The following is a 14,563-nucleotide window of genomic DNA, read 5'->3' as shown; positions in this document are numbered from 1 at the left end:
AATTACTTTTCATGTTGCAGATGATCATTCAGACACGATTAGTCGTAGAGCAAGAGCAGCAGGCAGAAGTAACACGCTGGAAAAAACTGGCTCAGGGGAAGAGCAGCGAGCTGGAAGCCTTCAGACAGGAGCTGGACTCTATACTAGATGTGCTTCGAGAGCTGCAAAAGCAAGGTGTGGTGATTCCTGCCACTCAATACTCCTCTGCTGCTGGCTGTATATCCCGGACACTCAAATACTGATATAGGGTTCTCTGTATAACCAAGCATACTCTCAGGTTTGTCTGGGAGACACTGTTTACAATGCAAATCCACTTGAATACTCTGGACAGTTCCATCCATGCTAATATAAATAAAACATACAGTTTGGATGAACTGTAATAGTCCCCGTTAGGGCTAATTAATTGGTGCCACAGCAATATTTGTTGCAAATGTGTGTTTTCTTAAAGACATTGTTACCGGTTATTCATAAGCCGGTAGATATTACATTACAATTTACTTTCAACTGGAAATAACCACAGTGAACTATTAAAAGTTGCTTTTTCACACACTCACCATTTAGTTTAATAGAAACAACTTCATATCTCCATATTTATTTATACACTTATCCAACCAGCCAAAGCATAAAAGCATGCTAATGCAGATCATGATCTTTAGTTTATTTACATGAAACAAAATAATGAGGAAAAATGCAGTGATCTGAATTTAAATTATTGTTCATAGCAGTTTCTGGAATACCAGCTAATCTGGTACAATCACACACAACAGTCTGCACAGAATTGTACAAAAACCGCAGACTGAAAGAACATACATATTCAAATAAGCACAATTTTAGCATTAGTGAGCAGAAAAGCATTTCAGTATGCACAACACATCAAAACTTGTGGTGGATTGGTACTACAGCGACAGACCATACTGGGCTCCACCTCTCTCAGCCAAGAACGGTCATCTGAGGCACAGCACCATCCAAACTAGACATTCATTCATTCATTCATTCATTCATTTTCTACCGCTTATCTGAACTACTCGGGTCACAGGGAGCCAAGCTGAATTTCATTTTAGCCTGATGGGTCACTTCAGCAACTCACCTGCACTTACACTAGGATTTGAGTTCAGTCAGCATGTAATTTGAATAAATTTTACATTTAGAGCATTTATCATGCATCCTTAGCCCAAGTGACTTACATTTTATATACATTTATACAATAGAAGATTAAGGGCTTTGCTCAGGGGCCCAGCAGTGGCAGCTTCGTGGACCTGGGATTCAAACTTATGACTTTCTGATCAGTAGTCCAATGCCTTAACCACTAGGCAATCACGGCTCCATAGTGGATTGGTCTGCTACAAAACAAGAATCTGTGTGCAGTTCTTACTTATCATTTGTATTAAAGTGAAAAAATACATTTCATAAGTTTTAAATACTAGGAAAGTTTTGATGCACTCTCCCCGTTTGTTGTAATTTAAATAGTGGTAAGCTTAAAATAAAAGTTGAAAAACATGCAATTGTACAGAGCCACAGTTGAAATGTGATAATGCTGACATTTCTCATTGTTTTATTTATTTTGAATTAGCATTATTGTTGTAAAATATACTTAAACTTCTGTGTGTATTTGAGTTTTGTGACTGTAAAGCAACAGGTTTGCTGAATGTATTAAAGCTACTTCACATCATGCCTGGGTAATAATCAATACCACTGCATGCAATGGGTAGTATTTTCATCCTAATTTCCCCTGGACTTGTGCTCAATGCGGAGTAAGATCACGTTGACTTCAGTCATATTACCGAGTACACAGCGTTCCATAAATCTCTTTGAATCTGTTTTCAGTCTCCTGACTGATATTCCGATGACAGGCTTCAGATCCACTGTGACATTGTGAAGGAGCTTACAGAATGAATGATTAAGTTATACAATTCAAATGATTCATCAATATTACTTTACAATCATGTACAATATCACAACGTCTCAAAGTATTAAGAGGGGATCTGTTTATCTACACAGCTAAATTTGATCATTTGGGCTTTTGCTGTTTAAATTGAATCTTTGAGGTAAAATTTATTCTTAATCGATTAGATTAATAGGTTTGTTGTATGTGTTTTTTATATGGTCATATTTTGTGGGTTTACAATATACAACATGACTAAGCTGTTTTCAGTGAATTGTATCCTTCAGGTTGGAGGAGAGCAGAACTACAGTACAATAACCAAAGGGGGAAAATATCCATCCACATGCACAAAACATGAACCAGAACAAGATGTTTGTTTTCTTTACAAAAAGCATCTGAGCCTACAAAGTAATTTTCCATCCACCTGACAGGAGTTTGGCTTGAAAGGGACAAATGTATTTCAGTGGAATACATTAGAGTTTGGACAGCAGTGATTTGCCTTTTTTTATTCTTTAGATTAAGCTCAACAAACGAAAGATATTAAAGCATAAATATAACTAAAACAGCTATTAGATGCAAGACCACATGCTTTATGGTGCTGGTGCAATTAAGCCAAAAGGAAGGACATTGAGCTCTGATGCATAGTGAAGCCATTTCTAAAAATATCTATCACACAATTATCTTTTACATGATCTCAGCCTGGTTATATCCATAACTGTTGTCACTGTCGCATTGTTTTAAAAATAGAATGTCAGGTGAACTCGGGCACATCCTAAGAGGATATTTAATGGATATAGAACCTGCAAATGTTTTTTTATTCTCTTTGATCTTTTTTTTTTTTTTTTTTTTTTTTTAAACATCGTTATAATGGTGCATTCTGATGATTATAGCATTTTATGGTTCTTATTATGATTATTTTGCTATATGATGAATACATTTGGGTTTGAGACCTATGTTGTTGTTTTTTTGTTTCCCAGGTATGCCCAGTTTGATTGTTTAAACAGTTAATAGCTTTTACCTGTGTAGACTGTAAGCTAGTATTGTTTGCTACAGTATATGCTGTGAGACAGATGGGCAAGTATTCACTTACTACAAGCATCAGTGAGCCTTGGGCCAGTTCAAATGTTGTCTGCCCTCGGACCACTTTTGTTAGGCACCACTGCGTACCTGAACACCCCACAAGACCTGCCATTTTTGAGCTGTTCTGACCCAGTCGTCTAGCCATCACAATTCGCCTTTTTATTTCATATGTTCAAACACTTATTTCTCAGCCACATAGCTCACAGAATTCCATAGAGGGAGATGATTTGCGCAGGCACACTGACGCTGAAATTACCCTGACTCCAAGATAGCCGTACCAAATGAGGCAGCAGAGCCAGGTGCCCTGGGATTAGCTACCAGCTAATTGTCATTATTTCAATTAGTTGCTTTTGCTTTGAATTTCTCTTTTCATCTTTCCTCCAGCTTTTTTCTTTTGCTAGTAGTAACACTTTCTGGGATGATCATATGGTCAGAGTGGGACACTCAGCATGGAGGCTGTACAGGAGGCCTACAGACATTTAGTGGACAAGTGTGAATAGTGAGAGAAAGAGCATAGCTGCAGTCAGTTATCTCCGGTATTTTTAAGATGAGCCACTCAGCAGGCCTCCACTACAGAATCAGGTAAGAAAGATAGAGTCTGTAGGGATCTGCTTATAATGAGCATGGTAAATGGAAGTGAAGTGCTTTACTGCCTGTCACTTAGATGAGTCAAGTTATTGAGGCATAAAAGGAAAATCTTAGGATAGGGTGCTGTAGTAAAACTTTTAATGGTGGTATTTTGGTTCAGCAATTTGTACTGTAAAAAGATATATTGTGATACACACAGTCACACATATGACTATTTATTTTTATTTAAATGAACTGGATTCTTTTACAAAATTGTGGACTTCCCACAAACCAGGAAGGTAGCAGTTGTGGATTTCAGAGATTCACAGCTGCTCTATTTCAGTAACTTATTCAAATTTATGCATGATATATGTTCAGTGCATAATTTATGTTTGACAAATTCATACTATGACAGCTGTGCTTAGAATAATATATAAAATTACATTTCTGTATCCAATTTCAGTTTCAGCACTTTTCAGTTTGCAAAACATTCTCAAGGGTTTGCAGAAACATCAACCAGATGAATATGTTTACCAGTTAAGACCCACCATCCACATGATCATTCAGTGTCTTGTTTTTGTTGAAGATTTAGCCAATGTGCACTATTGGACCAGATGCAGTAATTAGGCTTTTGTATTGAGGCCAAAAGGTAAGCTCTCAGGAGCTAATGTCTGACTGCTCTAAAAAAGAGGAACTTTTAAGTATTAATTTTTGAATAATAGAGAATCTGAGACAACCTGTGGCACTGCCTCAATGGACACTTCTTGCCTCTACCAGAGACAACAAAAATCTCTCTTATTACCTGTTACTCTGAGAGCCACAGTAGATGCTCAACTTTATATCTTGCTCAACTTTAGCCCTCAGAGTCAACCCTTTCAATTCAATTCAATTCAAGTTTATTTGTATAATGCTTTTTACAATAGACATTGTCTCAAAGCAGCTTTACAGAACATAAACATAGAGCAGAAGGTAAACATAGGAAAAAGAAATAACGAGTAATAAAAGAAAAAGAATTAACAGAATAAAAATTTCAAGATTAATATTAGATATATATATATAGTTCACAATCTGTATGTATTTATCCCCCTATGAGCAAGTCTGAGTTGAGTCAGGCAGCAGTGGCAAGGAAAAACTCCCTTAAATTGGTAAAGGAAGAAACCTTGAGAGGAACCGGACTCAAGGGGGACCCATCCTCATATAGGTGTCACTGGGGGTGTGTTTGTAATATACAGTCAGTTAAATGTTGTGTTGGTGTAAGGATCATGGACTTCAGATCTCCTTAGTATCAAAGAGTCTAACTGGAGATGTCTCAGGATTCTTAGAGTCGGCCTCGGCTCAGTGGACGTCCAAAGGCTTCGTCCCACAGAGGACGTTGGGGGCTGGTACAATGTCTGGATGCCTCGGGATGGGTAGAAAGAGAGAAGCCGTGGAGAGGGATTAACATATCTGCTGTTCAGAAAAATGTGCAGGTATGTACTGGTGCATGATATTATAGGATGTATTATGTGTACGCCTGACTAAAGAGATGAGTTTTTAATCTACATTTAAACTGGGAAAGTGTGTCTGAGCCCCGAACACTATCAGGAAGACTATTCCAAAGTTTGGGAGCTAAATAAGAAAACGCTCTACCACCTTTAGTAGACTTAGATATTCTGGGAACTACCAGAAGTCCTGAGTTTTGTGATCTCAGAGAGCGTTTCAGCTTTTTTGTCCACATTTTCTTGACTAAACCAGAAACAAAGCCAACCTATACATTCCTAATAATCTCTGACACAGCATAGATGCTGAAAATGAATGAAATGCCATTACTCAAAGCCTCCATGTCAAGCAGGCCTAGCAGCTTAGTTAAACATCCAATGACTCAAAGAAAGAGTCTTCTGAAAAGATATCTTCTCTTGGTCAAGCACATTTTGTTGTTAAAAAAAAAGGTATTACCTCCTCTGCTTGACATTTACAGTTGAGATATATTATATTATTGGCACCAGTAATCTTATATTTTATGTGTTATATGTTTTAGATCACATTGTTATTGTCTTCTGATGTCAATAGAAATATTAGCAATAATGGCCAGGTTGATGATAAAGGGATTATTTTTAAGCTGCTGTAGGAAGAGATTTCCTTACCATTAATGACAGTGGTCAGTTGGATCGGCCATGTTTCTGAAACATTTTAGATTCGTTCAAAGTTTAAGCATTGCATTTTAATTAGCATTTAAGCCTGCATACAGAGAGACACAAAAACAGGAGCCCACATACCCTGTTGTGTTTGTTCTTTTTAACTATAAAATAAATTCCCACACTTTAACCTGACAGCTGGGTTTAATCAATGTTGAGCCTTCTGTATGTGTATTCAGTCACTGTACATATTTTGCTGCTAGATGAAAAATTGCAATGTGAATTGGAAGGTATCGCTATATGCTATACATCAACTGTGACATAAGTAATATTGCTCTATTGTGGAAATGTGTGAGGTAGTAGTGTATCATCATTAATCAAGTTAAAAAAGTAAAATAAACATTTTGCCTCAGTCTATGAGTTTCACCCCTGTGATCTATACTGTAATTAAATGTAGAAATATTTTAGTGTTCCACTGGTGTGCTGAATTTTTGAAACAGATCTCTAATTTTTGAAACAGATCTCCACTACAGACACTAATGTCTGTAGAGGTTTGTTAGTATCCCCAAAACCTCTAACCTCTAAAATAAGTGTCTAATACTGTTTTGAACTGTTTTACCAAACCATATTTTAAATCTCACTTTTGGTTGACTGTAGATATGTGCTTAAAACCCATCTCTATAGTAACCTCTTAATCATAGGCACTCTCATCTACAGAGCAGAGGTCACATTTCCTATAACCTTATCTACCCTTCTCTGTTGTCTGAGTCTCAAACAGTGGTGGTAGGAGGGCTTTAGAATTGCCAGTCTGCCGTAAGGAAAGCTGATTTTATCTGGGATTTAGCTTCCCACTACTCTCAGTTTTCTGGTGCTAACTGAGACCTGGATATCCCCACAGAACACAGCTACACCAGCTGCTATCAGCATATAACCTTTCAGCATCTCTCTCTTACTCTCCGCACACTCCACTCTGCCCCCCCCCCCTCTCCTCTGTAGCTTCTGGCACTCTTTCATCTCTTCCTGATACTGACTCCTTTTCTTCACTACCCTTGAACTCAGCCACATACACTTTCCTCTCCTCTCTTTCCTCACCCATGGACTTTCTCTGCCCTCTGTCCACTAAACCCAAGAAGACTTCTTGTTCTGCTCCTTGGCTTTCAGATGTGTTGCGCAGCAATCGAAGAGAGCTAGGATCATCGGAGAGAAAGTGGAAGAAATCACAACTTGATGCAGATCATGACTCGCACCATACACTCCTGGCAAAGTTCTCTTCATACGTGTCCTCTGCCAAGACTTCCTTCTACAAGGAAAGACTAGAAGCTTCTGCACAACACCATTGTAAGCTGAAAAAACATCCTCTCTTCTCTGCTCAACCCCCTGGCTCATTTTGCTTCAAGATTGAACGTTCACTTCTGCCCTGACTGCAACTACATTTCACAGTCAGGATTCCCCTGAAGAGATTTTACAACTCATCTGGTCTTGCAATCCTACCACCTGCCCATTGGATCCACTCCCTTCCACTATGCTCCAGATTATCTTGCAAGAGATGCTGCCCTTCATAACCATGATCATCAATAGATCCCTAACTACTTTCAAGGGAGCAAGGCTTATTCCCTGCTTTGGATCCATCGGACATCAGTAACTACAGACCAGTACCACTTCTTTTCTTTCAAAAACTCTTGAACGCATTGTCTATAATCAACTGCCTATCTATCTCTCACAGAGCAACCTCCAAGCTCCCAACCAGACTGGCTTTAAAGCAGCATATTCGACAGAGACAGCTATTTTGGATGTCTCTGAGAAACTACTACAGCAGACATTTGAGCAGCTTTTGATACTACAAAACTCCCTTGTCCACCCTCAGAAGTCTTGGAATTTGCAGATCAGCATGGGAATTACATTTGTATTCATTCATTCACAGTATTCAGCAGACACCCTTATCCAGATTGACTTACTTTTTTTCCCCAATTTAGGAAAGGTCGCTCATATCAGGTTACATTGAGGGGAGTGACATCTGCTCTGCGCAGAATCTCCACTGGTGTCCCACAGGGCTCAGTACTTGAGTACTTCTTCCTGTGTACTTACTCTCTTGGTCAAGTTATTTCCTCACACGGGTTCTCTTACCACTGCTATGCTGATGGGTCGTCTCCGTCTCACCCTCAGTTACCACAGCTTCTGTTCTTATCTCAGCATGTCTGGCAGACATCTCCTCATGATGATGGCTAATCAGTTGAAGCTCAATCCCAGCAAAACTGAACTGCTGATAATGCCAGGTTATTCATCCACAGATCAGGATCTTGCAATATCCCTGCATAATGATCTGATCTCCCCTTCAGTCACAGCTTGCAGTCTTGGGGTAACCATGGACAATCAACTGTCCTTTTCCTTGCAGGTTGCTAAGGTGACGCGTTTATGTCGCTTTCTTCTTAACAACTTTAGAAGGTACTTGTTCAGTCTCTTATCATCTCAAGACTGGACTACTGCAACTCACTGCTGTGAGGTCTCTCTATGAATTAAATTTGTTCTCTGCAAATGATCCAAAATGCATCTGATTTAAGGGTACTCTTGGCAAATGTGTGACTCTCCAAGGATATTCCTCCCCAAACCATCACTGATTCACTGCCAAACCGGTTATGCTGGATGATGTTGCAGAAAGCATAACATTCCTCATGGCATCTCCAGACTCTTTCAGGACTGTCATATGTGCTGGACCTTCTCTCATCTGTAAAGAGAGCAGGGTGCCAATGACGGACGTGCCAATTCTGGTGTTCTCTGTGTAAATGCTAATTAAGCTGCACTGTGCTCGGATGTGAGCACAGGTCCCACTAGAGGGCGACAGGGCCTTATGCCACCTTAATGGAACCTGTTTTCGAAATTTTGGTCAGAAAGATGCAGACCAGTTGCCTGCTTGAGGTAGTTTTGAAGGGATCTGGCAGTGATCCTCTGGTTCCTCCTTGAAAAATACTAAGTTTAGTATTTATTGAAAAAAAATTTTTTAACAGTGTCTTAGGCTCCTGGTATCTTAAGACTGTAACATAATAAACCAGAGTTTATGTATTTCAAAGACGTAAAAGCACTTGTATATTGCTCTGGATAAGGGTGCCTGCCAAATTCTATAAATTAAAGTAAAACAGATCCTAAATTTGAGGCAAACCAATAGATGTCAAAGTCCTGAATGAATATTTATACATATTAAATAATTAATATTATTAATGTGCATATAATATTGTATTTTTGTATATAAAATATAAATATTTGTGCTGATTTCTTTTTTTAGTTAGCTGTGGTTACCTTTCCTGACTATGTCTAGTTTATTAATTTTAGCTGTTGCTGACAATTGACTTTGCAAAAGTAGCATGAATCTATAAATTGTTGCCTGTTTTTTAAAAACACTAAACCGATATAAGGTACATCTTCGGATATATGCTTTGAAGCATAGCTTTTTGTTAAGCAAATTGAGAAAGTAGGGTCTGTGAACAGCTTCAACTTCAAGTGCCATATAATATTGTCTCACGCATTTACAGGAGACTTTTTGGCTTGGTTTGATGAATTTTTCTTTTACAAAAAGGTCATAATAACGGCTGGATTTGTTTCATTGGTTGCCATGGTGGCTGTGGTGTTCATATAATGCACTTTGTGTGTAGGGAGTGGGCATATGAGAAGAGTGAATGAGACATTTATAAGATGGACTTCCATGGTGAGGTAACATAAAGCTTTTAGTGGGACTGTTTGTTTAGATCACAACCTCTACAACCCACAGGCTCTGCCACAGCCCTAGTACATATCATATACAGTGTGCTAAGTAAGAAATAAAGCATGACAGCACATGCTGTTATAGCAAAATATACATATGACTGAGTGATTGGATTATCACTATGAAGCTGGTTATAGTTCATTCTACATCAGCTTGTTTCAGTACAATAATCCGATGGATAAAACAGCTTATTAGTAGTATAACCACACTGGGACTTTATGAAACACCCATTTTGTCTATGTTTTCTATGTTAAATTCCACTTCATTCACCCAAACTGAACTGGAAATGTATTTTTTGGAATATTATTATTAACCTTACAGCAGCTTATGAGGGTAAGTATTCTGTGCCCTTACTACTGCGGCCCAGAATTGATTGAGGGGTTATCTCTCAATACCGGTTCCAAGCCAAGATAAAATGGGAGAGTTGCATTAGAAAGTGAAACTCATAAATCCCATGCCAGATCAAATATATAATAAATGTAATTGTCAGGTTTGTGATAGAGCTTTTGTTTGTATAGAAAAGAGACTCTCAGCTAAAAGGACAAAAGCCAAAGGATGCAAGAAGAGAAGCAGACTCTGCAGGTGGACTTGCAGATGGTGAAAAAGGAAAGGGACTTGGCAAAAGCACAAATCTACCTCAGGTACAGCAGGCTGGTGTGGGTGTTTCAAACTGCATGTTTATCCTCTGTGAATTATGTGGCATTTTCCAGTGTGGGCTCTCCAGTTGTCTGTTTTAGATGATAAAGGGTTTGATTGCTTAGAGCTGGAGAAGAAACCTAAGGAAGAGGTGGCTGCACTGATGAAAAGACTGCCGAGTAGCTCATGAATCTCGGTATATCACTGCAAAGATACAGCCAGACTCGGATCAGTCTAATGCAGAAACACAGAGACTAACTAAGCAGATGAGATGTAATCTATAATCGTGTTGACATTTTCACAGTCAACTGAGAGAGTTCATGCTGTGTAAATGGCTGTTGATTACTCACACCTTTAATCTTTTTGAGATCACATGACAATAAAATCATGAAGTGATTTTTCGGGTAAATCCTTCATCTAAAAACAACTGCCAACTGGTACAGTAGTTAGACTAGATTACACACTAAAATGTTTCTAATTAAAAAATTATCCACATCATGTAGCTCTACCAGTCTTGCTTTTATGATTGAATGCCATCCATATAGATAATTAGTGTAAAAAAATGTATAGCAGTTTTCAATGTGAAAACCATTCTTCTTTTATCTTATTAGTCAATCTCTATTGTCTTTGTGCTCCACCAACATTTCAGTTTTCATCAAGGATTCACAGTGAATTATTAAATTCAATTAAAGGCCAATTTAATTTTCATTTTAAATAGAAAGGTCATTCTCATTCTGATTCTTATTTAAATTAGCACTGTTAAACATTAACACTAGGACAATGAGTACAGTGCAAGTCAATTTCATAGCAGGTCAAATTGAATATGCAACACCTTTTGACATTTTGGACCTTTATTCAGCCCACATAATTTCTCTTCACAAACTATTGGCTGTAAATTTCTTCATGAAGCAGTTCGATGTTGGAGACATGGCTATCTTTTAAATGGCCGGTTCTCAGCAGGTTACATCATAGGAGTTCACTACCATTGCTTTGCATCTGTATTTTACCACTATTTTAATTAAATTTATTTGTATATCACTTTTAACAATTGACATTCTCAAAACAGCTTTACAGAAGCACAGAAACAAAAAATTAAAGTTTAAAATTAGATTAATATTTATTTCTAACATCTATACATAATGATTAAGTCTGAGGTGTCGGTGGCAAAAAAATACTCCCTGAGATGACATGAGGAAGAAACCTTGAGCGGAACCAGACTCAGAAGGGAACCAATCTCATTTGGGTGGCACTGGACAGTTAATAAGCAGTACAAATTATGCGTTTTCTTTAAAGAGAGAAGAAATCTGTGAGGCTTCAGAACATTCTACAGTATTATCAAAACTTGCCAGAGGTTGCTTTGGTTTCCTGTTCTGTTTTGCCATTCCTTTAAAAATGTTTCTATTAATGTCTTTCAAATGTGTGCGTACTTTACACAAAGACTTTTAAATGAATCTTCCATCTCTGTAAGGTGACTATTTTTTCATATTTTCTGAACAGTACATAAACTAAAAAGATTTAATATTTTTGTACCGACATGCAACTAATTTCATGTGGCTTAAAACACAAATATGCTTATTACATAATATTACATAATATTCATTTCAAAGATAGAAAATTGCAGTGCAGCAGAGTTTGGGGTAGTAGTGTGGATCAAATGAAAGACAGTATTTTTTCTAAATAAAAGATTACAGGCAATGGCGCTCTTTCTTGGCACAAAAAATAATTAGTTCAGTTCCAAAGCAAAACACAAAAGGACTTTTGTAAAAATTTCTTTAATGCCATAATGTGGTTGTGTCATTGTGATCATTATGTCTGCTATAATTCTGTTGCGTTATTACAGTATTTGTAAAATATGGGTTTTCCTTTAAGGCGGAGAAGTCAAAGATGGAGATAACACCAGAAGAAAGGAGATAAAAATGGCAAGAAAATCTATTACCTTGAGCAACAGGTACACACATTTGGCAGAGGTGGTCCTTGTTGGGTTTTCACTGTTCTCATAATGCAGTGTTTTTCCAGGACACCTTCAGGTCTGCCTTTTAGAGTTGCTTACCTAACAGTGTAGAACTGAGCTTCAGTTTTCTCTCCCTTCAATTTTCTTTCTCAGACACTCGCTTCATTAATTTTCAGTCTTTGTGGCATTCACAGTTGTTGAATAATCAAAACATTGTCTTCATTACCAGAAATGAATTCTGTAACTTTCGAAGTTAATAAAAAGAAGATAGATGTTATGTTATGATTATATATATGAACACTGCAGAAATCTTTCTTGGTTTAGATCCATAACAAGCAAGCCAGGTGATATTGTCCAGGAAAAGTTCCCTCACCCTACACAAGGGAAAAATCTGTAGTGTAACTAGGAACCCATTGGCTTCCTGACACTGGCGATTATAAATTATTACTGATGTAAGAGAGCACACTGCTGCAGCAGCCTGCGGCTTTGAAATAAAGCTAAGTGCCAGTTTATATAAGGAACCTATACTTCACAGTGGATTATACCATACATGTACTATGCATGGAAATAAGTCGAAATAAATATTAGTAAGTAAAAATTGCAATGCATCGTACATGGATATGCTGTACAAGGCCATAATGGTTGACCTGACAGCTTAATATAAACACACTTGCCGTTTCTTTAAATACAGCTATTCAAACAGAAAAGTGATCAGTTTAACCATGCCTATTATATATCATATAACATGCTCTCTTATAATATTTATAAATTATATATTCAGCCTCACTGTGTGAGTTATTGCTCTTTTTATGTGTCTTTTTAAGACAAAACAATATTATAAAGGTTGAATGAATGAACATTTCTTAATGGAACATTCTTATGAGAAAATATATACATGTACAGTGCTTCAAAAAATTATGGAAACACTTAATCGTCACAGTATAACACTAAATAACTTAAACTTCAGGGATATCAATCTGTCCATTTAGGAAACAGAAGTTATTGTGAATCAATTTCACCTGCTTGATTTTTGGTGTGATTTTGATTTTGTTTATGACCATTGACCACTATCATATCAATTTGTTCTCCACAAATTACACAATGTTCATAAATTTAAAAAAAAATACTTGAATATTTTGTTCATCTAGAGCCAATGTGTTATTTAAGTGTTGCCTTTTTAAGCAGTGAATATTTCCTTAAATGCTGTTACAATCTATAGTGTAGTTATGGTTACTATATGGTTACTATATTTAACTATTTGCTTTGTCTTTTTAATGGTTTTGAACACTAAATCTTAATCATATCTTCATCAGAAATTATTTTGTACTGTTAAGTTGCTGAAAAAAGAACAATGTGTTAAATCTATGTTTATGACTAGCTGTCCCATATCTACATGCTGTTTGCATACTGCTCATTAGTTATAGAAACATATAGTGAATATTTCATGCCAAATTAAAAAGAGTAAACAAGAATGGCAATGTGTTTCACTCCACACTTTTTTATTCAGACAACAGTGATACTTTAAAAAAGCCATTGCCATAGAAACAAAGACTATATAATGGTTAATAGCACTTTCTTAAAGTACCTCACTCCTCCATACACATTAAATTTTGATATGGTGTATACCACAGTAAAATGTCCATACTCACGTATGAAGTGACAACGTTCAAGTCACTGGGGCTCTTTAATCAAGTTCAGTACAAACTGATTTATCTGTAACACATACAACCAAATTAGCTTTCATGAAAATCCTTTCATTTTGGAAAATAGTATCCTCATGTTCCATGAGTGTGTGTGTACAAATTTAAGCATAAGAAATGACTTAAAATTTAAGCATAAGAAACAACTGATCGATTCCAAATCACACATATAATAATCAGGTACTGTATATTTCTAAACAGATGTTGCTATTTCATTAGCATGTGTAAAACTATAAATGTAGACAAAAAATGAACAGCCATTCAGTTAATGCAGCTTTTTATAGATTTTCAGATGTAGGCCTTTAATGAGCTGTTATGCTGGTGTTACAACCCGTGATTTTGTGGACTGTATTGTGTTCTGTACATGTCAGTGTGCAGGTTGATTCCAGGCCAGAGTTTCCAGCCTGCCATGATCTTGCTCCCATATCGACGACCATCACTGATCTCCAATATAAAGAGGAAGCAGAAGCAGAAGTGATTATTGTGTTTTGTGATAATTCCTGTTCTGGTTTTGACTTCTGCCTGTTTCTGACTCTGAGCTTGGTTTACTCTTGGGTTCATTGCTGTGGTTCATTATCACTGTAATATTGTTCACTGTTTCACTGGCATTAGGGGTTTGACTGCCATTTTTTCTTTGGGAGTGGGTTCCTTTCAACCCCCCTGTGTGTTTTCCGGTAGGGAGTCAGGGAACACTGGTTAAATAATCTTTTTGGCTTGTCGTGAGTCAAAATAACATTCACTTTCTCTACGTCTGAGAAAGTCTTTTATTATATATATATATGAAGCACATATAAATTATAATTAACTTTAACTTTTAACTTACTATTTCAACTGGAGCTATTAGAATTAATCTCACATTTTATACTTTTTATCTAAACA

The 14,563-nt window shown here is 37.0% G+C and overlaps 1 protein-coding gene across 1 annotated transcript in view; it reads left to right on the top strand.

Moving 5' to 3' along the window:
* Positions 1-1,669, top strand: part of cep162 (centrosomal protein 162) — a 28,956-nt gene extending 27,287 nt beyond the window's left edge. Inside the window, exon 26 of the mRNA XM_047811596.1 lies at positions 21-1,669. Within this exon, the coding sequence (XP_047667552.1) occupies positions 21-242 (222 nt within the window). The 3' untranslated portion in view covers positions 243-1,669. The remainder of the gene's footprint in view (positions 1-20) is intronic.
* The last annotated feature ends 12,894 nt before the right edge of the window (positions 1,670-14,563 follow it).

The sequence above is a fragment of the Tachysurus fulvidraco genome, chromosome 3 (genome assembly GCF_022655615.1).
Source record: "Tachysurus fulvidraco isolate hzauxx_2018 chromosome 3, HZAU_PFXX_2.0, whole genome shotgun sequence".
Taxonomy (NCBI): domain Eukaryota; kingdom Metazoa; phylum Chordata; class Actinopteri; order Siluriformes; family Bagridae; genus Tachysurus; species Tachysurus fulvidraco.
The sequence above is the reverse complement of the archived record's forward strand: the minus strand, read 5'-3'. Positions and strand labels throughout refer to the sequence as shown.